We start from the raw sequence: 24,693 nt of genomic DNA on the forward strand, positions 1-24,693 counted from the left end.
TGATGGAGCAAAAGGACCCAATTGGCTTTGGGGATTCCTGAGCCAAGAGAGCAGGGAATAGGGAGGAGGTGACCCCAGTAGAGAACAGCTCCAAGCAACCCCGAGTTACTCAGTAACCCAAACCCTGGTCCCCGTGGACAGCCTGGCCAGGCTGGGCCAGGGCAAGCAGCAGACACCAGTTCCCCTTGGCCACCCTCAAGTGCCCAGCTGGTCACAGCTGGAAACTGGAGATGGAAGGTCAAAGATTGGGCAGACCCCAGGCCGGGCAGGATGGGAGCTGGTGACAAAGTTTGGGCCCTGAGAGGAGGTCAGCGGTGGAGGAAGGGGTGAGAGGTGAAGCCCCCCCATTCCATCAGAGTTTTCAGAGCCAGAGAAGGCAGGAGGAAGGGCCAGGGGCCCTGACAGCACTTGGCAATCCGAAAGAAAACCATGGACTGAGATTCTCCATAGTGGGTGGTGGGCCAGGGGAGCCCTCACAGGTGTAGGCCTGCCAGGAGAGCCCTCAGAAGGGGCGGGTGGGCCAGGGGGACCCTCAAAAGGGGAGGACTGTCAGGGTTTTGCTCTCTGTTGGACCAGGGGTGATACCAGATGGTACCCATTAGTTGTTAAAATACCAAGATCCAGGGCTTCCCTGGTGGCGCAGTGGTTGAGAGTCCGCCTGCTGATGCAGGGGACACGGGTTCGCGCCCCGGTCCGGGAGGATCCCACATGCCGCGGAGCGGCTGGGCCCGTGAGCCATGGCCGCTGAGCCTGCGCATCCGGAGCCTGTGCTCCGCAACGGGAGAGGCCACAACACTGAGAGGCCCGCGTACCGCAAAAAAACAAAACAAAACAAGATCTTCCTATAAAGATGGTATTTAGCAGTTCCCCAAAGGTCTCCAAGTATGCCCTCAAGAGGTTGGCCCAGCTATCCTGGCCCTTCCAGGAGGCTCCCTCTAGACCTCCCACAATCCAACAAATAAAGGGTTGACACCTGCCAGGTCTGGAGGCATCCAGGACCCAACCATGTTACACGTGTGGCTAGAACCTCAGGTCACAGCCCCAGGACCTGGCTTAGGGTTGACGCTAAGTGAATATTCGTTGAATGAATGAATGAGCAACAGAGGAGAGGGAAAATCAAAGATTCAGAGGAATTCAGAGAGACTAAGAGAGACAACAGGTGAATAGAGATGGAGGAGGCTGGCATCAGGGTGGAGGCTCCCAGAAGATGCTGGGAAGGCCCAGCTCACTCCTTCTTTCTCTCTCGCATTCTGCTGCTTTTGAAGACTCTTCCCCTTAAGGGCCTGTCCAGTCCCTGCCTGTGCAACCCAGGGCAACCCCTGCTCCCAAACAGGGCTCAGGAAGCAGGCTGAACTTTTGGGGCAGAAGGCTGGACCTGGGAGGATACCCCAGATGCTGAATTATCTGAGAATCATTATCCAAAGGCTGCTGACCAGACATCTTCTCCTCCCCCCCGCCCCACGCCACCACCTGCAGAGGAGCTAGAAAACAGCCATCTTGCTGACCAAGAAGTGAGAGAGAGTCTCGGGGCCAGGGGCCACCGAAGGCCAGAGAGGCTGCTCAGCCTGGTAGAGCAGTGCTCAGAGGCAGCTACCACCCTCCCATGCCTGCCTGGCTGGGCACCTAGAATCCAACTGTACCCCAGAGCCCATGCTGGGCCAGAGGATCAGGACCCTGAGGGGAGGTAGGGAGGAGGTGAACTGGGGAGAGGGCAAAAGGGGAAGCAAGGAGGAGGGTCAGGGACCCCTGTCACTCCTGTCCCTTCCAATTCTTGAGAAGGGGCAACCCCCATTCCTAGGAGGAGCCCTACCCTCCATCAGTTCTGGGCAGTGGCTGGTTCCTATGGGCCTAGGCCACATCCCCTAAGAATGGCAGCTCTTCCTTCAGGCCGAGGTCTGAGACATCTTTGCAAATACCCACAAGTCCCTCCCACACAACAACCCCTTCAGACAGCTGGGGTTAGGCTACGGGCAGTGTAGACAGAGGGCCTTCCCCACCACCAGCCCCACTGGCCTTCACGTTTTCCTCTGTGAAGCCCCTTGTGGCCTCTGGGAGTCAGAACCAATAATGTGAGGGTCCTCCATCTGCTTAGAGGTCTCCAGGGGCCCGGCACCCACTGGGTAGAGGCCACGTACCTCTGCCTGCTGATACCCACCCCTGGCCTCAGTTCCTGAGCACCCTGAACGTGTGCACGGTTTCTGCTTATGTGGGTCCGCTTCTTGAAACATATCCTCTTCTTTCTTTCTTCACTTACTCAGTTTCTAGGTTGGCCTTCCAGGCTGCCTTCAGACACCACCTCCCGGGAGGCAATTCTCCATCTTTGTCCCCTCCCTCATCCCCACTCCTGTGGGTTCTGCAGCCTCTCCTCTAGGCCCCCAGAGCCTCTGTGATTCCCAGGGTCACACATTTACCCCTGTGGTAATTCAGTTCTCTCCTAAGTGTCTCTTTCCCAACTGGACAGTGGCTCCTGGAGGGAGGGGTCATCTGGTTCATCTCTGAAGCCTGGTTCACAGTAAGTGCTCAATTAACAGCTGCCTCCTCGCTGTCTATCTACCAGGACCCCAGCGGATGCAAACCTTGCTTGTGTAACAAGGGTCTCTTGACTCTTAACTGAGAAGACCCTCCTGCCATCTAGCTTCCCTTCTTTCCAGCTGCTGGGGCAGCCCAGACCCTCTCATATCCACACTGGACGTGCAGGGAACCCAAGTGTCAGTTGGCCCCTGCCCAGCCTGCTCGCAGGTCCAGCCTTCTGACCTACAAGTGTGGTGGGATGCAGACGCGGGTGAGGAGGCTGAGGCTTGGGAGTGGGGTAAGGAACGCAACTGTTGAGGCTCAGACCTCCCCGGCCAGGTTAATCATCAATGCCTAGAGAGCCGGCTGTTCTTTATCTCCGTTCCCTATCGCCTTTTCAGTTGGGCAAAAGATTGAGTAATCCCTCTCCTCTCTCTTGTATTAACCCTGGAGGGGCTCGGCCAGGGAAGTCTGAGCCTATAAGGCCGCTTATTCTTTGGGAAACACTCTCTAACAGTATGCTTGAGGGGGCGGGTGCCCTCCCTTCTTCCTCCCCCCCACCGCCCCCTGCGGTCCCGCAGCTGCGCCCCAGCAGGCAGAACATAGGGCGCCTCTCTAGGGTCATTTCCAAGGACCTGTCCCAACCGGAACGGCGCCAGGGTCAGCTGGCCCAAAGGAAAGAGGACTTGGGGGTACAAACGCCCCATCGCCTTCCACTCCTTGCCCCACCTCAGGCCTGGGACGTCGCCCACCCTTCCCCACCTCCCGGGCTGGAGCCGGGAACTGCGGGCAGGTAAGCCACCTTGTGGGCGGGGCCTGGCTCCAGTGGGCGGGGCCTGGCTCTAGTGAAACCTGCCCGGCCCGCCCGGTGAGTGTCTCCCAGAGCCGCGCGCCAGGAGCTCTAGCCGGAGACGGAGACTCGCAGCCTCTATCCCATGGCCGGGTCTCCCCGCCGCACCGCGGGCCGGCGACTGCAGCTGCCCCTGCTGTGCCTCCTCCTCCAGGGCGCCACCGCCATCCTCTTTGCGGTCTTTGTCCGCTACAACCATGAAACCGACGCTGCCCTCTGGCACTGGCACAACCACAGTAACGCGGACAATGAATTTTACTTTCGCTACCCAAGTGAGTGCGGGTGAGGGCACGGGGAGAGCTAAGGCCCTAAGCTCCCCCGATGTCTTGGGAGGGAGCACTTGGATGCCCAGATCTAAGGTGCCCCAGATTTATTATAATAACACCCTTTCACTAGCGTCTGCCACGTTCCAGGTATTATGCTGAGGGCAGCACATGCATTTTTTCTCCTTTAGTCTATGAAGTAGGCAAAGATGGGGAAACTGAGGCTCAGAGAGGTTAGGTGGCTGGTTCAGGGTCTTGCTGTCAGAATTGAGGGAGCTGGGATTCGAACCCAGATCTGAAGCCCCAGCTTTACCTACTCTCTTGTTGGCCTAGTTGGGCTTTGCTGGGCTGTTCAGAGACTTTGCCTTTCCTGCCTTTGCCTTTACCCTGACCACAGGGAAAAAATCATCTGGGCAGGGGAGGTAGGGAGTGGGGCGCAGGGGGCAGTGATGGTATTAGCTGTGAAGGCAGCCAAGACTAGTGGACTGAGACATTTCTTCCCCAGTCCCCCAAAGCTGGTCCTTCCAGAGCCAGAGAGAAAATGATGTAACTATCCACCAGCCAATCACAGAGTAGCAGCCCCCCAGCCCTGCGAAGGAGGGAAGGCAGGGTCATTAGCCCATTTCACCCAGGAGGAAGCTGAGGCTCAAAGGGGTTGTGATTTGTTCATGATCACCTACCATGTGAGTGACAGAGCTGGAACTAGGACTCAGCCATCCTCAGGTCCTAGCACCACAGCTCACCTGCCTGCTGACAAGGCCCAGGAAGGAGAAGGTTAAGCCCCTGCCCCCTGTTGTGGACAGAGCCTCTCCCTCAAGATTGGGGACCCAACCTTGTGACTCAGGCCCTGGGCAGCTGGGACCAGATCTCCCAGACTTCATCACAAATGTTTGACCAGGTCTCTAAGCCTCAGTTTTCCCCATCTGAGCAATGGGGAGAAAGATGCCTCCATTTGAAGGATATCCATTCAAATGAGGCCCAGAATGTGAGAATCTCCTGTAAAAATCCCAGGCTGTTATTACCCTACTTTCTGTATGCAGAGCTGGTGGCAGTGTGTCCCCACCTGACACTCTCCCAGCCCCAACCCCAAGAAAATGAAGCTCACAATGCTGAGGATAGAGAGGGTGAGGTGGAGGCTTGGACCTGGGCATAAAGTGCCAGAATACCGGCCATCCTAGGCCGAGGGAGGGCTACAGCTCCTCCCGCCCCACATTTCATCCCAGTTCTGGCTGCATGAGGTGAGCCATGGATGCTGGAATCAAAGCCAGAGCCACAGAGCTGGGGTGGCAGACTCTTGGGGTCATACATTTGCCCACAGAGATGGGAAGTTGGGCAGGGACAGTCCACAGGCTGAGAGAAGTAAGCTCTTGTCCTAGGGTCTGACCTGGCTGCCTGCCATGAACCCCCATTTGCTTCTCCCATGGGCCTCAAGGCCTCCAAGCCCTACTTGCTTCACAGTCCTCCCTGAAACCCCCAACCTCTCATCCCTCTGCTGCAATGGTAGGCTCTCCTGGATGCAGTTTTCTGTCCCTGGATTGCAATAAGAGGAATAGCAGTGGGAATCCTACCTCTTTTTCTGCACTAGGTTTCTATCCCTGTGGACTTGGGACCCTGGTGCAGGGATGGGTTGGGGAGGAGGGAGGTGTGAGGTCCCTGGAGCGTGGGGCTTTGATGAGCCAAGTCTTCACCTATCCCTGTGTCCTGGAGAAGTGGTCAGGGCCAGAGGGTGGTGTAGCCACTGCCCTTTGATTTGGGAGATGAAAGAGAGTTTTGCCGCTGTTGTTTAGCTGTGGGACTAGCCAATGCCAAATGCGTGGCTGCTCTGAGCATCTGTCTGTTACCTCTATAGGAAGGGCCTTTAGAGCTCATCTGATCCACTCCTCTCAGATGTGGAGAGAGAGCCAGAGAGGTCATGTGACTGCCCAAGATCACACAGCAAGTTAGCCAGCCTAGAACCGGGTCTCTTGACTCCCCATCTGCAGACTTTCCCCCACATTACAAACTTCTATCCTATGAGGCAAGTAATGGAAAATAAGAAAGGGGGAAAACTAATACAACATGTAAAGCAACTATACTCCAATAAAAAAAAAAAAGAGAGAGAGAGAGAAAGAAAGAAGGGGAGAAACTAGGGGAAAAGACTAGGCATACAGGGGACACAGAAGCAAAGATGAGAAAGGGTTCTAAGAAAAAATACGGACAGGTTCTTTTTTATATATCTCTGAGACCTGACTTGCAAGGAGAGGGATTTAGGACAAATGGAATCAGGATTTTCTTGAGGTGGGGGCAGGGGGAAGTGACTGGGACCAGAGTGGTTTGTGACTTTTCTAGGAGAATACAGCCCTATCTGCCCTCTTAAAGGCATGTGGGGGTGGAGTGGTGGGGGGAGATGGCCTCCCCAGCTTACCACTCCCTTTTTCCTGCTTCTCACATTTTATATCCCCACTTTACAGATGAGGAAACTGAGGCTTAGAGAGGTTAAGTGGCTTGTCCAAGATCACATGGTGAGAAGTGGAGGGGGGAGGTGCTGGAATTTAAATCCAGCTCTGTTAGATGCTAAAGCCCCAGCTTTAACTGTCCCCTTGTCCCACAGTCTGACCTTGTTCAGGAGTCATCTGGTGCGGTTGGGGAGGGGCAATAAGGGAAGGAGGGAGGGTGATAGGTGGCCCTGGAGGGCTTTTATCTTCTCTCCAACCAAAGGTGCATGGGTTTGGTGGGGGTGGGGATGTGATGGAAAACAGGCTCCATCCTGCCCAACCCAGGGATCCCCTGAAGGGAATGTTGAGGGGTCATCTCATCTATGCCCCTGCCTCCAGCTGGAATAGCCCCTTACCCACCACAGTCCATGGAGAATGTCTGTGTGGAATGTTCCACAGAGTGGAATGAGTAAAGGAGATTTCTTGATGTTTAGACTCCAGGTGAAAGACCAAGGGATTGAGTTTTGATTCCAAACAAACCCGGGGTGGGAGATGTAAATATTATTGCCTTTTAAGACAAGTTCTAGAGCGGTTTCGGCATGAAATGGGCATGACCCAGCCCCTTTTGTTGCTTTGTTATCCTTGGGCAAAAGGACAGACCTGGCACCCCCTTTACCGTTTGCACAAGGAGAAAACAAGTCAGGCCGTGAGGCTAAAAGAACTAAGGCTTCGGGCTGAGTTCTAAAAGATACCTCTCCTTTTCTGTTGGGTTTTAAGATCTGAGAGGGAAGAGAGATCTGGGTGATTTGGGGAGTGAGCTGGGCTGGAGAAGTGGCACAGTGGTGAAGACATTTAGTGAGGCCAGCGGACCTCCAGACCCTCACCCACTTGGCCACTGGGGCTGGCAGCTGAGCTGTAGACCTCCAGTTCCAACATGCACCCCACCCTCTGCCAAGGGCTTGCAAACTCATTTCCTATCAGCCCATACACAGCACACACACACACACACACACACACACACACACACAAGCAGAAAAATTTGCTTCTCTCAAAGCTGTTGATTACATTCTAAAGTTCAGTAATAAATTTTTGGCTTGTTGGTCCTTCACCTTTAAACAAAAAAGGTGATTGTGATTTTCTTTCTTTGTGATCTGCCTCTTTCTACAAGACACGCGGTCATTTACAACAAAAACGTGAATAAGAAAAGTATAGAAGCAGTACACAAATAAGGAACACTGTGAAGGCCTACAGTTGTTATAGTTGAAATTCCTGTAGCTCTGAGCTTCCAGGCAGCTAGGAAAAAGGGGTAATATGGTCAGTTATGTGTTCTCATCAGAACCAAGGAAGCCTCACATATGTGATTCTTTGATCCTTTGATGGCTGTCCTCCACCGACAGCTCTACATTCGCAGAGCCTGGTGCATGACTGCTTAGTAAACATCTATCACATGAATGAGGGAAAGCAAACCAGCTCCTGGTTCCTCAGGGGAAATGACATTTCCTAGTACTAAGTTCCAGGAGAAATTTCTCACATGGAGCTATGAAAGGAGAGTTTATGGTCGTGGTTGACCCTGTTTCTCAGTAAGTTATTTACAACAAATGCAATAATGCACTCAAGTGTTTCTCTAGTATTTCTCAATTAAAGCCAAAGATAGCATAGCATTATGGATACATAGACCCAAGACGAAGGAAACAGGACTAGATGCACTGGCTGAACATCACAGTAGGTTGTGTTTCAAACCCTATTTACAAGTAGATGGGGGGAGGGGTACAGAACAAACTAATACAAAAGCAAATTGTTGTATATATCTCATTTTCACTATTACTGTTTATTATTTTAGATCTTTTTACACAGAATAGAAAGCAAACAGAAAAGACCCCAAATCTCCCTGCCCAGAAACCCCACCGACACTTAAAAAAATTCAAGTGATTCATCTATAAAATTAAAACATTCAAAGTATAGAAAGAAACAAACTATAGGGTAAAATCCTCCTTCCCGGAGTGGCCATATTGCACACCTCCAGGGGGCATTATTTGCTCCAGAGTTGTACAGCTCAGCAGCCCTGCCCCCTCCCTTTAATTTCTTTTCTCTGAGATAATCTCTGTTAACAATTTAAAGTTATTTTTGTAAATTAATTTATAAAATTTAAAATCCTGAAAATGGAGAGGTATAGATTCTGAAGTATGAGGAATGGAGGGTAGACATCAAGAAGGACTTCCGACAGAAAGGGAAAATTTAAGAAAACCCGGCAGGGGAAGAGAATTTCCAGCACAGAGGGCAGGGACTGTGCCAGGAAAGAACACAGGAAATGTTGGACTTTTCACTGGTTGTAAGCAACCCAGGGATAGGGCAAATGAGTGGGGCAGAGAAGAGAGCGGAAGGCTCTACTCTCTTGCTCTGACCTGGCGACAGCAGGGATGGTCTGGGTCCCACTGCTCCAAGCTGGCCAGCTCTGCATGGGGGATCCGGGCTGGGAGGCCGGCCATGTCCAGGGAGTTTTATAGGCTCGGCTCCAGCCTCAGGGCGGCCCTGGCTTGTGAGAGCTGGGGGCGCTGGCAGGATGGCTGATTGGTGGATGGGTGGCAGCCTGAGCAGCCCTGAATGCCCCCTCCACCCTGCAGGCTTCCAGGATGTACACACCATGATCTTCGTGGGCTTCGGCTTCCTCATGGTCTTCCTGCAGCGCTACGGCTTCAGCAGCGTGGGCTTCACCTTCCTCTCGGCCGCCTTTGCCCTGCAGTGGTCCACACTCGTCCAGGGGTTCTTCCACTCCTTCCACCATGGCCACATCTATGTAGGCGTAGAGAGGTGGGCAGTGGCGGCCACCCTGGCTCCCCTGAGGTCTACCTGGGAGGCCCCTGTCCAAGGGACCCAGCTCAAACCCAGTCCCTCAAGTCTGCTCCCTGACCCAGGTTTTTGACCCATCCGTTGATTTCTTTTAGGTGCCCTGCCTATTCTGTTGCTTGATATCTTCTCCCATCCTCGAGCCCCACCTCCCCATTTCTTTAGGCCCCTTATTACCCAAGAGATGTTGGGAGGATAGATAGTGTCATGGAAAAGGGCAGGGTTCAGAGGAGCTCTTGATTCAAGATCTGGTTCTTCCACCTGTTGTGGGCTTTGTTTGCTAAGGCCCAGAACCTCCCTGAGACTCTGTTTCCGCATCCACAAAAAAGGCGAGGTGATACCTTCCTGCCTACCAGGGAAGAGCTTAGGTGGATAGGCTCATTGCCTCCTCCCCTCCCCCCACCCCCCAGGGCTGCCCTCGCTTCCAGCCCCCTCTCACCCTCCCCATCCCAACCCCCCAGCATGATCAATGCTGACTTCTGCGCTGGGGCTGTGCTCATCTCCTTTGGTGCCATACTGGGCAAGACTGGGCCGGCTCAGCTTCTGCTCATGGCCCTGCTGGAGGTGGTGCTGTTTGGCCTCAACGAGTTTGTGCTCCTTAGTCTCCTCAGGGTGAGTCTGGATGGGGATGGGGTGAGGAGTGGGAGTGGCCAGGGCCAGGCCCTGAGCAGGGAGGGCGTGGGGTAGGGGCAGGGGCGAGGGGCTGCCCCTCCACCTCAGCTCCACCTCCCCAGGTGAAGGATGCAGGAGGCTCCATGACTATTCACGCTTTTGGCGCCTACTTCGGGCTGGTCCTCTCCAGGGTCCTCTATAGGCCCCAGCTGGAGAAGAGCAAGCATCGCCAGGGTTCCGTCTACCATTCGGACCTCTTTGCCATGATTGGTGAGGCCTGCTGAGGTGTGGTGGGTACGGGGCCGGTTCATCTCCAGGCCTGGTCTTGGGGTGCCACCTAGAATCCTTGGGGCTCTGGCTGGGAACTCCCTTCCAACTCGGATTCTTTCACCAGAGCCCCGGGAATCCGTGCTCACCATTCTCAGTAGTTTTATGACAGGTTCTTAGAACTCAGCACTGGGGTATGCACATGCCCTGAGATCCATCCTAGGGGCCTTTCTCAATCGAAGTCTGAGGGCACCAGTCTCTGTTGAAGACCTCCAGGGTCCCCACTACCGACAGTTAGATACCAGACTCCTCAGCCTGGTGCACCCACCCCTGCAGGATCTTGGCTACTCCTCCCCCCCTTGCCCCCTCCCCACTCACTCTCCCCACGCTCTCTCTCCAGCCAGACTCAGCTTCTCCCCATCTCTAACCTCCAGGCTTTTGTCCCTGGGGCTGCGTCCCCCCTCCTGAGGTCACGTCCTCTCAGGGGATTTCCTGGAAGCCCCTGCACTCTCAAGGGGGAGGAGGAGAGGTCGTAGGTCACGCCGGCGAGCAGTAGGGTCTGACCTGCAAGCCCCATCATCACCACCTGTTTCTCCTAAGTGCATACCTCTGCCTTGGCCTCTGCTCCTCTCTCTTTATTCACTAATGAGTCAGGAAAGGAAATCCATATTTTATGGGGGTTTTTTTTGCGGTACGCGGGCCTCTCCCGTTGTGGAGCACAGGCACCAGACGCGCAGGCCCAGCGGCCATGGCTCACGGGCCCAGCCGCTCCGCGGCATGTGGGATCTTCCCGGACCGGGGCACGAACCCGTGTCCCCTGCATCGGCAGGCGGACTCTCAACCACTGCGCCACCAGGGAAGCCTTATTTTATGTTTTTGAGGGTAGTATTGAGTAGTGACCGAAGTGCCCGTTCTTACATTAAAAAGAGACTGGTTTTGTATTTCTTGCTCACCTCTGGGTTTGTTGTGAAATAGAGCATGTGGAATCCTAGGTCAGCTGAGGCCTCCTTGCCCTTTGAGACTCAGATAAGTTTAGCTTGAAGTCCAAAGGCTTCCCCAAGATGTCTGTGCTTTCCTGCGAGGCTTACATTCTCAGATCTCCTCTGCCTCCCAGCTTCTTCCAGACAGGAAAACTGGCCTCTTCCTCGATTCCTCCCAAAACTCTTCTCAGAAGATGCATGTGTATGTGTGGTAGATTTTAATCAGACTGTGGAGGTGCAGAAGTTACATCGCAACCCAAGGACCACTCAGGACTAAGGGGCAGTCTCTCAAGCCTCTTTGCTCTGCTGACCCTACCCTACCGGGTCCCCAGCTCCCCTTCACCTGCCCTTGGCCCCTCCCCCTCTCCCTCCAGGACTGACCTGGGACCCGCAGGCAGGGCATATGTCCTTACCCCAGATGCGCAGGCCCAGCCCATCGGTGCTCATGGCAGGGCCCACCCTCTCCAGGGGGCAGTTGAGGTTATAAAACAAGTGATTTTCCTCTTATGTATATCAAGTACCAGATTAGTGCCTGACATGTGGTGCCCTTTGCCTTTTTTTTCTTTCCTTTTCTGATACTTAAAAAATCTCGGGCTTCCCTGGTGGCGCAGTGGTTGAGAGTCCGCCTGCCGATGCAGGGGACACGGGTTCGTGCCCTGGTCCGGGAAGATCCCACATGCCGCGGAGCAGCTGGGCCCGTGAGCCATGGCCGCTGAGCCTGCACTTCCGGAGCCTGTGCTCCGCAACGGGAGAGGCCACGGCAGTGAGAGGCCCGCGTACCACAAAAAAAAAAAAAAAAATCTCAACCCCCTGTGGTTTTCAATCAAGGAGCTCCCTTCTGTGCCAGTACCCTGCGATAGCTACCATTTGTTGAACATTTAGTACTGGCTAGGCCATGCGCTATGCACTTGGGATGTATCACCTCATTTAGTCCTCACTTTATAAAGTGGGTATCACTATCCCCACTTCACAGATGAGAAAACTGAGGCTGCTGAGGGTAGGTGACTTGAGTGCAGTTACACAGCTTGTGCCTTGTGGGGGAGTCACCTCCTTCCTCGCATTCTGCCTGCCTGCCCACCATTTAGGGACCATCTTCCTATGGATCTTCTGGCCTAGTTTCAACTCTGCACCCACTGCGCTGGGGGATGGGCAGCATCGGTCGGCTCTCAACACGTACTACTCCTTGACTGCCAGCACCCTCAGCACCTTCGCCTTGTCAGCCCTTGTCGGGAGGGATGGGCGGCTGGACATGGTATGGGGGAGAGGCTTGGGAGAGGCAGAGGGAGGGACCGGGAGGCGGGGGAGAGATCGGAGACCCTGCAAGGAGGATTCTCCAGGGGAACAGGTAACGGCACAGGCATAGGGGGCTCCATCTGCACTGGAGGCGTTGGGTCAGAGCATGAGGTGATGACAGGATAGCAGGAGAGTTAGAGGGTTAGATGGTGGGGGGACTTCAGAAGCAGTAGGTGCCACTGTGGTGGGCGGGGTTGGGTTGGGTGTGGGTGTGACGATCTGAAAGGGCCTCCAACGCCTTGTTCTTCTGTGCTCCCTTAGGTCCACATCCAGAATGCCGCACTGGCCGGAGGGGTTGTGGTGGGGACATCGGCTGAAATGATGCTGACACCCTTTGGGGCTCTGGTAGCTGGCTTCCTGGCTGGGACCGTCTCCACACTGGGGTACAAGTTCTTCACGGTACAGATGCCTCTTGGGCCCTGGGCAGAAGAGGGGGTCTTCGGAGTGCACACGAGACTCATTATTGTTGTCCTGTTCTCCAGCCCACCCTTGAGTCAAAACTCAAAGTCCAAGACACGTGCGGTGTCCACAACCTCCACGGGATGCCTGGGGTCCTGGGAGCGCTCTTGGGGGTCCTTGTGGCTGGGCTGGCCACCCATGAAGCTTACGGAGATGGGTGAGTTCTCCCCACCCTCACCCCCCATCCCCAGTGGAATCGTTATCCCCCTTGAACTAAGTCCCTCACTCTCTTCCTCCTATTGTGGACCAACAAGAAAAAGCTGTCTATTTTCTTTCATTCATTCATTCATTGCTCTACCTCCTGGGAGCTGAAGAAACTGGAGTGAACAAGACTGGGGACTGCCTTCTTGGTCCTCACTCAAGTGCAGCAGAAGGTTATTGAACAAATGATTTCAATAGTGTTATTACTAAAGGGTCAGGTAAGAGATACTGACCCTTAGGATAGATTTTTGCACATCAGGGCTCAGAAAAGAGGGCAGGCAAAAGTGACCCTCAAAGTGAGCCTTGAAAGGTGTGAGGGTGTTGCTGGCACAGGGGAGGTGGGAGGGTGTTCCAGGCTATGGGCCTGACTGGAGCAAAGGCCCGGAGGTGACTCAGCCTGGCAGCTCCCTTGAGGCCCTTTTGGCCGCTGCAGGAAGCGGTGCAGTGCACTGATGCACTGACCAGCCCTGGCTCCATGCTCCATCCCTGTCTCCCCCCACTCTCCCCTCCCTGCAGCCTAGAGAGCGTGTTTCCACTCCTAGCCAAGGGCCAGCGCAGCGCGACGTCTCAGGCCATGCACCAGCTCTTCGGACTGTTTGTCACACTGATATTTGCCTCTGTGGGTGGGAGCCTCGGAGGTGAGTGACCTTGGCCTGGTGGGAGGGGGGGAGGGGCGTTGTGAGGAGCTCCAGGGAGGGCAGAAGACAGAGGAGGGGGTTTCTCTGGAGGAAGGGCCATTTCATCCCATTCCCCTGCCATTCATTTACTCACAGGTATCTGTTGAGCGCCTACTTTGTGCCAGGTGCAGGGTGGGGTTGTACATTTAAGGGGTAACTTCCTCCAGATAAGTAGGACAAAGTGGGTACTTGCTCCCTTCCGATGCCAAGGGAAGATGGGAAGCCTGCTAGAGGCTGACAGATCCCTCTCCTCTGTGGCTTCCCTGTGCTGCTCCCTCTTCCCACTAGAGGGCAGCCCAACCTCAGGCTGAGGCCCTGAAGCGAGTAGGGCTAGGGGCAGGGAGGGAAGAGCCCTGCCTGTCTCATCACTAGACTGGAGCACAAAAACCTTCCACAGAGGCAGCCTGCCCACTGACGCCAGGTCAGGCAGTCCTTCCTGATATCTGGCCTTAGTCCTTTTGGCCTTCAGAAGAAAACGTCTGATTGAGTATCCCCACCCTCCTGCTCCCACCCTGAGATTTTCATTCTCAAACAAGGTTCAGCTCATTCATTCATTTAATTACTTACTTACTCAATAAACACTTCCTGCACCCCTCCTGGATAGGCGGCCACAGAAGGCTTATGAGCTGTGGTTCATGACAGACTCACTGTTTGGTCCGTTCCCAACTGTGCCAACTTGAATAAGTTATTTAACTTCTGTAAGCCTTGGCCCCCTTCTCTGTAACAGAGGGATCATATTCACCTTGCAGGGTTGCTGTGGTTGCTTAAGGAGGGCAATGCACCTCAAGCACTTTGCATAGGGCCTAGCAAAAGTCGGTGCTCGATAAATACCACTGTGATATGCCTGTGCTGGGCATCGCGTTGACCTCATGCCTCCTGGCTCCTCTGTGCCCGGTGGTATTGAGTGGCAGTCTCCCCCATGGGGTTGGCAAAAAGCCTCACACATGATCCCCTACTGCCACCAGGGCTCCTGCTGCGGCTGCCCTTCTTGGACTCCCCGCCAGACTCCCAGTGCTACGAGGACCAGGTTTACTGGGAGGTGAGATGTGGTTGCAGCCCCTCAGGCCCATGGGGCTCTCTCACCCTCCAACCTTCCCTTCCCTGCCGCACCTCCTCTGATCCAACGTGCCTCTTTCCTTCCTCGCTTGTCTCTTCTCCTCTGGGGTCCCTCCCTGAGCTGTGGTCTCCAGCCCCTTTACCTGCTCCTCCATCCTTGCCCTTCAGGTGCCTGGGGAGCATGAGGATTTAGCCCAGGGACCTCTGAGGGCAGAGGAACTGGAGACTCGGGCCTAACTTGCTTCCAGGACTTGAAAGGACGGTCTCCTTTTAGAATATGATGGCTGGCTACCGTTGGGAAGCTTTTCTTTTCTAGTTCCCATCACTTCTGCTGCAAGAAAGAAGACAGGAGCCGGAAGGAGCCTCCTTACCATAGGCAGCATTGGGGAAGGGGCTGTAACTAGTGTGGTGAGGGGAGAGCCTCACACAGCCCCACCCCACCGCCCCACGCCCTGCAAGTGAGGCACCCAAGTGACTGCTGATCCACTGGACCAGCATCACTCTGTTACAGTGAAGCCTGAGCCAGGGCCTGGCTCTCTGAGGGTGATAAATACCACGGTCACCGAGGACTCTCACTCCTTTTTTTGTGCACTTGGAATTTGGGGGGCTCCTCCTACCATCTAACTCACAGTTTTGGAACCTCGGGTGAGAAAGGACCTTAGTGGTGACAATATCCTGCCTCCCTGGGTCCATGGAACTCGCCCTAGGATGCCGTGTTCTGCTAGGTGGATGCCCAGACTGGGCTTACCTGCCTCCAGAGACAGGAAGCTCATTCTCCTGCAGCAAGTGTGTGTTTGTTATAGGACAGACAGCTCAGGCTCCTGGAGAGCTCTTCCTATTCCAGAACGGCTGCCACTCTGACCCTCAACTTGGGTGGCCGCTGAACAGAGTAGGAAGAGGGCCCCTGCTGGGACTAAGAGGGGCATAAGGAGTTCTTTGCCACTAACTCCTCAGAAGCTGGAAGCAGCCAGCCCCCAGGCACCAACTTATGTCCCTGTCCCGAGTCTGAGGAGTGGGGACTAGGAAGGGCAAATGAGTTGCTGCAGAGAATGGGGCTTCCGTCAGCCCGAAGCCATCTGATCACCAGAGGGCGCTCCAGACCCAGCAGAGGAAGATGCGGCCTTTCTTGCCCCTCCATCCTCTACCAAGAATGGGAAGTCCTTCCTACAGCCTAACGGCATCCCTGTCTGCTTCAGCTCTGGTCCTCACTATTCATGCCACAAGACTTTTCTGAGCTCCCAGTCCCCACCACATGTCATTCCAGATCTCTCATTCAACAGAGAATCCATCCTGCCAGTAGACCAGAGCTCCTTTCCCAGCCCTGAAGTACTGGGACCCCCCTCTGCCCTCTCCTGCTCTTCCCTTCTGGCAGGAGTGAGCATGACTAGAGACCTCTTTCTCAAAACCAAAACCCATGCACACGTAGGAACCCAAGGAGGGATTGCTGAGGCCTAGTTCTGGGACAGGGGCAAAAGGTGCCCCCACAAGGCTCCATCCTCACTGTAGCTGAAGGGACTGAGTCTGGCTGGGGAAAGAGGTCAAGCACAGAGTTGAAGAAAAGCTGAGGAACAAGGAGGGAGGTTGAGAGAGAAGTGCCCCATGGGGACCACGCCTGCCCATGTGGCCCAAATATATTTGGTATATCCCTCCCCTTGAGCTCCCCTCCTTCCTCCACAGCCTCCCCTGACCATTGCTGGCTGGGGTAGGTATGTTGGAGGGAGATCCTTGTGCTGAGGCAGGATGACTGCTGAGATTGCAAAAAGGTACCCTGTCCTGTCAGCCCCTGCTGGGAGGGAGTCTGGGCAAGCAGAGGCCCATCCCCCATTTCACCCTGCAGAGCCATGGCTCTGCCTCTGCATGGATCCAGGTACAGCCAGCTGACCTGTTCTGCCCCTGAGCTCTCTGAGCAGTCCTCAAACAGAGATCTGAAAGACTTCTAGGAAGGAGAGACTTAAGGATAAGACCCTCCCTGCCCTTGCTCATCCTGGGTGGGAAAGGCTACGAGTATTCATTTACTACGCATACCACCAACATTTTCCCACTTGATCCTTTCCTTCTACTCTGGTTCTTTCTTGACCACAACCAACTCTCCTCCAGGCTTGACAGAAAGGGGCTGCTCTAGCCTAGGCTGGTCATTGCTACCATCTCAATCCAGGGAGGCTTCCTGGAGAAGTGACAACTGAACCCTCCCTGGGAGAGGGCAATTACCCAGCCAGCTTCTAAGGGAGGAAAGGCTACAGTTCCTAGGGTGGCCCACCAAGAGGTCCCTGAGAAAGGGTGATGGCTGCCTGACAGGAGATGGCCCTGAATATCCCCTAACCAGATAGTTCAGGCTCCATCACCCCCATAAAGCCTCCCATGGCCTGGGAGACGCTCCTGAGCTCTACTGCAAGATACGGCACCCTGGCTTCATGGCTCAGCGGACTCTGTCCTGGACTGAACTCTCCTAAACCAGGCCCTTGGTTTTTCCCTCTGCGTTTCCTCCTCTCCCTCCCCCAGCTTTTCCTGCAATGCCTAGCACCCTGGCGGGCAGTCCATAGATTGTTCGGTCCAAATGATGGACTGAGCCATCATTACTGGTTCGGGTCTGGGGGGTGATCGTCCCATTACTGCTTTCAGGCAGGGAGCTCAGAGGGCAGGGAAGGCAGGTATCCTTGGAGCCTCTCTGCTTCACCAAGGCTAAGCCCCTCCCCCATCTTTCCTGTAGCCCCTGGCTCAGCACCATTGGTTCCCCACACGGTGGCCCATCCATTCAGGCTGGGTTGACAGGGTGACAATGAACAGGTCAAGGAGATGGCGGGGACAGGGGCAAAGGGAGCTCCTTCCTCACCCCTTCAGGACAATGAGGCCTCTGCCCCTCAGGGACAGCCCCTCTGATCACCGCCATTATCACTCTCAATGCAGGACAATCAGACACTTGCCCACTCATGAACTCCGTCTGTCCAGCCCCAGTGCCTGAGCTCGGGGGACAATGATGGACGAGGACACTTGGCCCCTGCTCGCCTCCCAGGGCCCCACTGATGGGGAAGGTTGGCTGCGCTGGGGTCAGTGTCAAGCCAGCAGAGCCAGAGGCATTAGGAAAGGGTTTCTGGAGGTGGAGCTGTACGGGCTTGGCACAAGTATGTGTGGGCGACAACAGAGCTTCCTGCCCAGACATCTGGCTGGGAGGTCCAAGGTTCCCCACGCGCCTCAGGGTGCTTCTGTGCCTGTGTGGCCAGAGCCCCCTGGGCCGGGCCGGGAGCTAGAGCTGCTCCTCTGACCTCTGGAGGACCTGGCGCCCTGAACCTGCATAGCCTGGGGAAGGCCTGAGATGCCCCGTTATTGGGATTCAAATCACGGCGCATGGTGGCCCCAGCTCAGGGAGGAATTAGACACGGCGTGGGTGTCCGAAGTGGGGGTCGGTGGCGGTCCCGGGACAGACTAACTCGGCAGCCGCGTCCCCCGCCCCACCTCACCCCAATATTTCTCTCCCACCGTCACGATCTCCCCCGCCCGGCTCTGCGCGCCCCGTCTCCTTTGTCTGGTCCTCCCGCCCGCTCCCAGCCGGGTCCTCCGCGCCGCCCCGCGCGCCCCGGCCCGTGCGCCCGCCGGCGCTGCCGCCGCCGCCCGGGAACAATGCGGGCCAATGTCTCCGGGCGGGCGAGCGGGCTATGCAAATGTCCAACGGCCTGTGAGAATCCCCCTCTGCCGCCGCCCCGGCTTCCACCGCCTGAAAGGGGCTGGCGGCCAGGCCCGGGTGGGGGAGGCCGTCCCTGCATAGGGATGAGCTGTCTTCCCGGAGCGCCCGCCCGGGACAGAGCGCTATTGTCTCCGTGCCGCCGTCTGATCGCCGATCGGAGTTCGCCAGCCCGGGGAGGAAGGAAGAAGGCGACCCAAACCACGCCTTGGGGCCAGGCAGGGGTGGTCACCTGTTCCCTCCATACCTACTCCTCTCCCCAAAGAGCCTTGACTTTGGGGTCAGACCTTGGTGGGCCCCCAACTTGGCACCCCACTCACACAAATCAGTTCATTTCTGAGCCTCGTCTCTTGGAGGTTAAACCTAGCCTATAGGTGATGCTCTTCCCATCCTCCTTACCTGTTAACTGCCCTCTCCATCTCCATCCATTTTTTCACATTACATTGACCAGAGGTGTCTCTGGAGCCAGTTCCCTTCCAGAACCTTGAGGGAAATACTCATAGTTTCCCCAAAGCAGGTTACTGGACAGAGATGCCCCCGAGGGATCCTCTGTGACTCGTGAGCCCCAGGCCCAGTCCAGGCCTCCTTCCTGCTTCCTTCTGCTGCCACCACCAGTTAAGAAGGCCCACCGTTTACTGGGAGAAGCCCTAGCCATGCAGGACTGAAAGAAACTTCTCCAGTGATGTAGAGGTGCGGGGGAGTGGTTTGCCACAGAAAGTCCCCTCCCACAAGTGAAAGGTGCATCCCTCTACCCCCAGCCCAGGAGCTTGTGCCCATCTAACAGGTGGTATTGGCCCAACACTGGATAGTAGGCAAGGGACCCTATGCGGGAAGCAGAGTCCATTCTAGCTGGGAACTTGGCCTCTGCTCTTGGGTGCTTACAGGCTGAGCTCCAGTAACTGGGCTTTCGACTCTGCAAGGTGCAGGACCCGATTCCACCTTTTCTAAACTCCCCCACAGGCTCATGAGCAAGGGCTGATGCCACTCAGGTGGGAGCTATTTCAGAGATGGTGCCTGGGCCCTTGAAACAGTGATGCTTCTGAGGCTCATAAGGTTTTCGGGGCAAAATCAATCGGGGCAACATCAAAATGAGAACTGTCCCAGGAAGTCCAGGTTTTCAGTTCCAGTAAGGCAGGAGAGGGTTGAATGGGGAGAGGAGGGAGGAGACGCTGGTAGGGCAGGCAGTCTTCCGGGAAGCAGGGCTTCTAGTGCTGCCTCAGAGGCCTGCTCATTTCTGGTTTGGCCCAGGCTTTCACTAAGACGGAGCACTTCCTTCTGTCCTCCTGGCCTCTGTGACGAGATCCAGGTACAACATGCGTGGCAACTCCATTCTGGGGAGGTGGAGGTGCAGTGCGGGCAGTGGAGCCTGGCCTCCTGGGATAGCATTTGGGAGACAGATAAGAGGAAAGTTGGGGTCAGGGGATGTGGGCTGGGAGCTGAGGCATTTTATGGTGCCAGGGAAGTAGCCAGAGTCCTGTCCACCCCCACTCCCCACCTTTGGAAGTGGGCCCCCCTCCAACTCCTCACTGCGTCTCTGCTCCAACCTGGAACCCTCCAAAACATTCTGACCTGGGGCTGCCCAGCCTCATGGAAACTCCTCCGGGGACCCCAAAAGCCACATCTGAAAGAAGCCAAACCCAGGTCCCTGCACGTCTCCACACATGGCTAGAGGCTCCACCCGCCTGAGCCCCAGAACACATCCTTCCTCCCATGACCCTCCCTCTTCTCTTCCAGGACATTTGCAGGTTGTCCCCAGAAGAGGTTGGACCAGAGATGCCTGCTCTGAAGGGGGCCCTCTCTCTCTCTCTGGCCTGGATTTCTGGAGCTCTCTGGGCCTGCTCTGGATGGTCTTTGGAAGGTCCCTGGGCAGGACCCAAGCAGACCCATCCTGGCTCTGAGGCTGAGAGAGGAAGTGGGCTTTGTTGTGCTGGGGCATCGGCTGGATTCTTAAGTTCGCTTTTCCCACCCTGCTCGTCTTGGCAGGGGAGCCCTCAGCTGGAGAAGATGCCCCCCCCACCCTAGTGTCCCCTCCTCCCCAGCTCAGCACCATCCATCTCCGTCTCCCCAGAGTGAGGAATGTGGCTCCGGGACACTGCGGGGCTTGTTCCCAATCCCCTTCTAGCTCATTTCACTTGGGCTTTTACAGGCGCGCCTTCATCCCACAGGCTGCTGTCTGGGTTCTGGCTCTGACGGCGCAGACAGAGATCTCCCCTCCTCCCTGCAATTCCTCACGCTTCATTTTGTCCCAACACCATCTGAGGAGGCTACGCCGTGGGGGGTCAAGGAGCCCTGGTGTGGGAGCCGGTGGGGGCAGTGTCCCCCTTCTTCCCAGCCCTCCAGCCACTCAGCTGGCCTCTGCTGGACCCTACAGCTGCACGGTATCTGCAAGCTATGCACAGGGTCTGCAAGCCATCCATCCCCTCACTAGCATTCCTGTCCGCGCCCCGCAAGCCTCGATTATTGGTGGAATTAGTACCGGGCTTCTTGTTGGCAGTTGCTAATTAAGACCATTTTTAAACGTGGTTATTAATGCTGCAGAGGGCTGTAGCCGCCGGCATCTATCACCCGCACCACTGGCGAGGTGCTGGCTCAGGATGGCTCCCGCCTGCCTCCATGTTGCCCCACCAGGCTTCAGGTCTTCGAGGCAAGGGTTGGTGGGTACAGAAGTTCAGAGGGGGTTTAACTGAGGCTTCCAGAGAAATGGAGGGGCCGCCTTCACTCCAGGGTGCCCCCAAACTGGAACCGTGAGTGTGTGTGTTGGTTGGGGGGGGCACTGTGTGAGCCACGTGCTGCCAGTATCTTTCTTCCCCAGAATGTTCGGGGCTGTGTCAGGATGGAGCTCATGAAGACTCTAGGGAGAGCTTGGGCCATCCCCTAACGTGCCCCTCTGCTCTCCAGCAACCCAAATACCGGCTCTGCCTTGAGCCAGGTGAGGGGGACCATTTCAGTGAGACCCTCCATATAAAAGGGGGTGATGCATCTGAGTGGAGCACTTACCTCACAGTTTGTGGGTACCTACCAGGTGCCAGGCCTTAGGGATCCTCTCATAAATAAATCACCCTTCCAGGGCACTGTCCCAAATCCCTCCAGACTGGCTGAGGTCTGCCTCCTCTGTAGACCCCCTCACCCCCTTTCACGCTTCAGCCAGCCTCGCAGTGTGTTGTAACGAGCTATTCATTTTTACCTGCTCACCCCCACTGGACCACGCCTTGCTCAAGGACAGCGGCTGCATGTTGCTTACTGCAAACAGTAAAAGTCTTTGTTGATTCAGCCTTCTGGCCCCGCTCCCTCCTCTCTGACCTCCAGCCTTGGCCTTCCAGAGCAGGATGTGTGGCACGGAGCCTCTGGCCCATTTTGCCTCGGTTGGACCCAGTCAGCCAGGACTCGGAGGAGGTGTATGTGGCCTGGCGTGCAGGGCTGGGCCTCTCAGGGGCCTTCCGAGGGAGCCGGTCCGCTCTCAGCAGGCCTGTCTGGGCTTCCCCTCCGGCCCAGCCTGGCCGCTGCACCCCTCCCTCTCCACCCATGTCTGGAGAGGCGGCCCAAGGCGGCTCAGGAGAGCTTGGGAAGGCACCCTCCCCCATACACCTGCTCTTCCCCATTCTTCTCCATGCGGATTTTACTGTCTTGACCCTTTCCTGCAGCTTTTGAAGGAAGGATCCACCAAGACTCTAGTGTCCCCCAATCCAGGAAAAGAGAAGAGGAAAAAGAAGTCCTGGAAACAAAACCCCTCCAACAACCTTAAAGTAGGAGAGATTGGTTGGAAGCCTTTTAATCCCTTAATCCCTCTCAGATGGGCCTTGAGACGTTAATGATTTTCCTAATTATTCCCTCCCATTTTCCCATCGCTCTGTAAGGACTTTCGAGAGGAGTGAAATTCCGAGTGAGCGGGTGTGGGATGAATGGTGGGCCCACCCCCCCCCCCCCGAGATCGAGCCCAGAGTCCAGGCGGCTGGGGAGGTGGGGGAAGTCGAGGAGCGCTCCAGCTGGGGGCTAGGGCTTCCCTGCCACTGACACCCGTGTGCAAGGCGGGCCTGGGACAATGGGGCTGTCGGGGGCTGCCTGAGAGGGCCAGGTGTGGGGCTGGGGTCCCCTCAGTGTGAATGGCCCATTATCCTGCCTAGAGGATGGGAGTGGAGGGTCTCTTTGTGTCCCCCAGGAAAGGCCCCTCTGGGTGATAATCACCCTGGGAGGGAGGTGGATGTGGTGATAAGGGTCTTTAGAGGGGGTCAAGCCTCCTCAGAGAACAGTTGGCCATTCAGGCCTTTGGCCCTTCTCTTGTTTCCAGCAGCCTGGGATCCTGTGGCCCATCCATGGGGGTGGGGGTGAGGGGGAGGCCAGCAGACATGGCCTGGCTCTGAGCTCAAGCCCCCTCCCCATCACCGTAGTCTGCTACACTAAGTTTGGGGGTAACCTTCTGCAGGAAACCACCCCCAGACCCCCTTCCCAACCCCTACCTAGTCTTGGGTACCCTGGGGCCTTGCCTCACCTCCACCAAGACACTGAGTTTCTGAGAGTAGACCTTGATCCTGGCGTGTTGCTCTACTGTATAAAACACTCGCAGAGATTCTCATTCCACCTCTACAAACTCCCTGCAGGGTGAGGGCATCAGCCTCATTTCACAGATGACAAAACTGAGTTTCGGAGCAGTGAAGGGACTCATGTGAGCTTACACAGCCAGTAGAGGCAAAACTGAGATTAGAGCCTGATCTTCCCATCCTAGGCACAGGGCTTTTGCACCTGCTCCCTCTGCCTGGAATGCTCACCTCCCTAATGACCACGTGGCTGGCTTCCTCATCTCCTTTGGTCTTTGCTCAAATCACATCCTCCATGAAAGGAGAAGTCTGGAGTTTCCTGAAAAGTGACACGGGAGGTGGGGGAGAGTAGGTGGAGGTGCAGATGGAACGACCGGCCGTTGTTGAAGCTGGATGAGGGGTAGATGGGGGTTCGTTAGATTAGTCTATTTTTGCATCTATTTAACATCTTCCACAAGAAAAGTTTGGACAAAACCTGGCCTTCCGGAAGCACCTTATTTTAAGTTGAATTCACCACCCCAACTCCAGCCCTTATGTCCCCTTTCCCTTCCTATTTTTCTTCAGATCACTCATCAGCATCTCTACCTATTTTGAGTATTTGCTTGGATTCATGTTGGTCTCCCACAGTAGCCTCGCACGGCCTGAGGTCCTGGGGTCTGTTGGTGCGGGCTGGTGCCCTGGCACACAGAGCGGCACCTGGCACTTAGGGGCGCTTTGTCCATTATTAGCGAAGGCCCGGGTGACCTGGGTTTGCGGCTGAAGGCTCTTGGCCAAGCCGCCTTGAAGCAAAGAAAGGGCGGCCCATCGGCTTGGGTTTCCGGCCTGTGGGGTCCTTCAGCACCTGGAGCCACAGCCGGAGGGTCCTTCCCAGCGCCCCCCAGCCTGGGCTAAGCCCCTAAGTGTCCCATTATGTACCATTCACTTCTCACTTTGTCGGGCCCGTCCGCAGCCGCTGCGTCCTTTTGTCAGAGGGGCCTGGGAGTGCGAGGGGCTATTACCACAAGGCCTCATTATTCCCAGCCAGAGCAATAATGATGAGTCCCTTCCCCAGGCTAGCACATTTTGCAGGGTCCCTCCCATTTAATAACTATAATAACAGCCACCATTTATGAGCCCCCACTTCGTGCCCCGCCGCGCCAAGCACTTTACATACATTATCTCATTTAATCCCCCCAACAGCTCTGGCAAATAGCTGTTTGTATCCCCATTTTTCAGATAAGAATGCTAAGACTGGGTGCCCAGAGCTCCTTTATCCTCAGCTCAGCCATACAGGGGGAGGAAGGGCAGGGATACACCCATGCCCCAGATGGGACAAGGAGGCGCAGAGACAGGAGGTGGCCTGGGAGAGAGCACACAGGAGATAACAGGGCCCATGGCTGGGGCTGGGCAGCAAGTCTCCCTCGGGCATGTACAGAGGAGGGCGGGCAGCCGCCCTCAGACCTCTGCAGGGGAGAGCAGCCAGGCCGTCACTGTGTGTTCACAGGGGCAGCTGCTGGCTTGGGGAGCTTCAGTGACTTGCCCTGTGCAGGGCTAGTGAGAATCCAGGGGCTCTGCCCGCAATGCCCACCCAATAGGGAGGGGGCGCTTCTGCTCCCTGGGCCAACACTGAAATGCTCTTAGAGGACCTGGCGGAGTGTGGGGCACAGGGACCAGGCCCTGGGAGGAGGCAGGAGCAGGGTGAGAGAAGGGGAAGGTGGAGGGAAGGAACTGAAATTGCACTGTTTCCTCCCCAGTGAGGAGTCTCAGGGGTTCTCTTATGCTCTGGCCTTTGGGGTTAAACACTGTCCTTCCCAAGCTTTCAAAAAAGATGCAGTAATTATTATTTTAAATTAGATTTATTTCTGAATAATAATTTCTTCACTTTTTAAAATATTAATTTTATTTATTTATTTATTTGAGGCTTCCCTGGTGGCACAGTGGTTGAGAGTCCGCCTGCCAATGCAGGGCACATGGGTTCGTGCCCCGGTCTGGGAAGATCCCACATGCCGCGGAGTGGCTGGGCCCGTGAGCCATGGCCGCTGAGCCTGTGCATCCGGAGCCTGTGCTCCGCAACGGGAG

General features: G+C 55.8%; 1 protein-coding gene across 3 annotated transcripts; it reads left to right on the forward strand.

Annotated features, from left to right (window-relative positions):
- Positions 1-774: 774 nt before the first annotated feature.
- On the forward strand, positions 775-24,511 carry RHBG (Rh family B glycoprotein). Of its 3 annotated transcripts, XM_027095196.1 has the most exons (10): positions 3,364-3,633; positions 8,660-8,846; positions 9,344-9,494; positions 9,617-9,764; positions 11,827-11,993; positions 12,296-12,433; positions 12,517-12,650; positions 13,211-13,332; positions 14,337-14,410; positions 14,596-14,996. In XM_027095196.1, the coding sequence occupies exons 1-10, from the start codon at positions 3,447-3,449 to the stop codon at positions 14,662-14,664; spliced, it is 1,377 nt and encodes a 458-aa protein (XP_026950997.1). In that variant the 5' UTR covers positions 3,364-3,446; the 3' UTR covers positions 14,665-14,996. The 3 variants fall into 3 exon arrangements, with proteins under 3 accessions (XP_026950995.1, XP_026950996.1, XP_026950997.1); XM_027095194.1 differs by lacking the exons at positions 14,337-14,410; positions 14,596-14,996 and adding an exon at positions 19,838-24,511 and having other exon boundaries at positions 775-3,633; positions 9,293-9,494; XM_027095195.1 differs by lacking the exons at positions 14,337-14,410; positions 14,596-14,996 and adding an exon at positions 19,838-24,511 and having other exon boundaries at positions 777-3,633.
- The last annotated feature ends 182 nt before the right edge of the window (positions 24,512-24,693 follow it).

Source organism: Aethalodelphis obliquidens, unplaced genomic scaffold (genome assembly GCF_003676395.1).
Source record: "Aethalodelphis obliquidens isolate GAN/ISIS:26980383/991018 unplaced genomic scaffold, ASM367639v1 scaffold90, whole genome shotgun sequence".
Taxonomy (NCBI): domain Eukaryota; kingdom Metazoa; phylum Chordata; class Mammalia; order Artiodactyla; family Delphinidae; genus Aethalodelphis; species Aethalodelphis obliquidens.

Bases quoted from the DNA above. Each gene is read 5' to 3' on its own strand.
- RHBG (XM_027095194.1), top strand. From the start codon at position 3,447: ATGGCCGGGTCTCCCCGCCGCACCGCGGGCCGGCGACTGCAGCTGCCC. The intron at 9,495-9,616 runs GTGAGTCTGGAT...CCACCTCCCCAG, and splicing joins TGCTCCTTAGTCTCCTCAGG to GTGAAGGATGCAGGAGGCTC. The intron at 13,333-19,837 runs GTGAGTGACCTT...CTTCTCTTCCAG, and splicing joins TGTGGGTGGGAGCCTCGGAG to GACATTTGCAGGTTGTCCCC.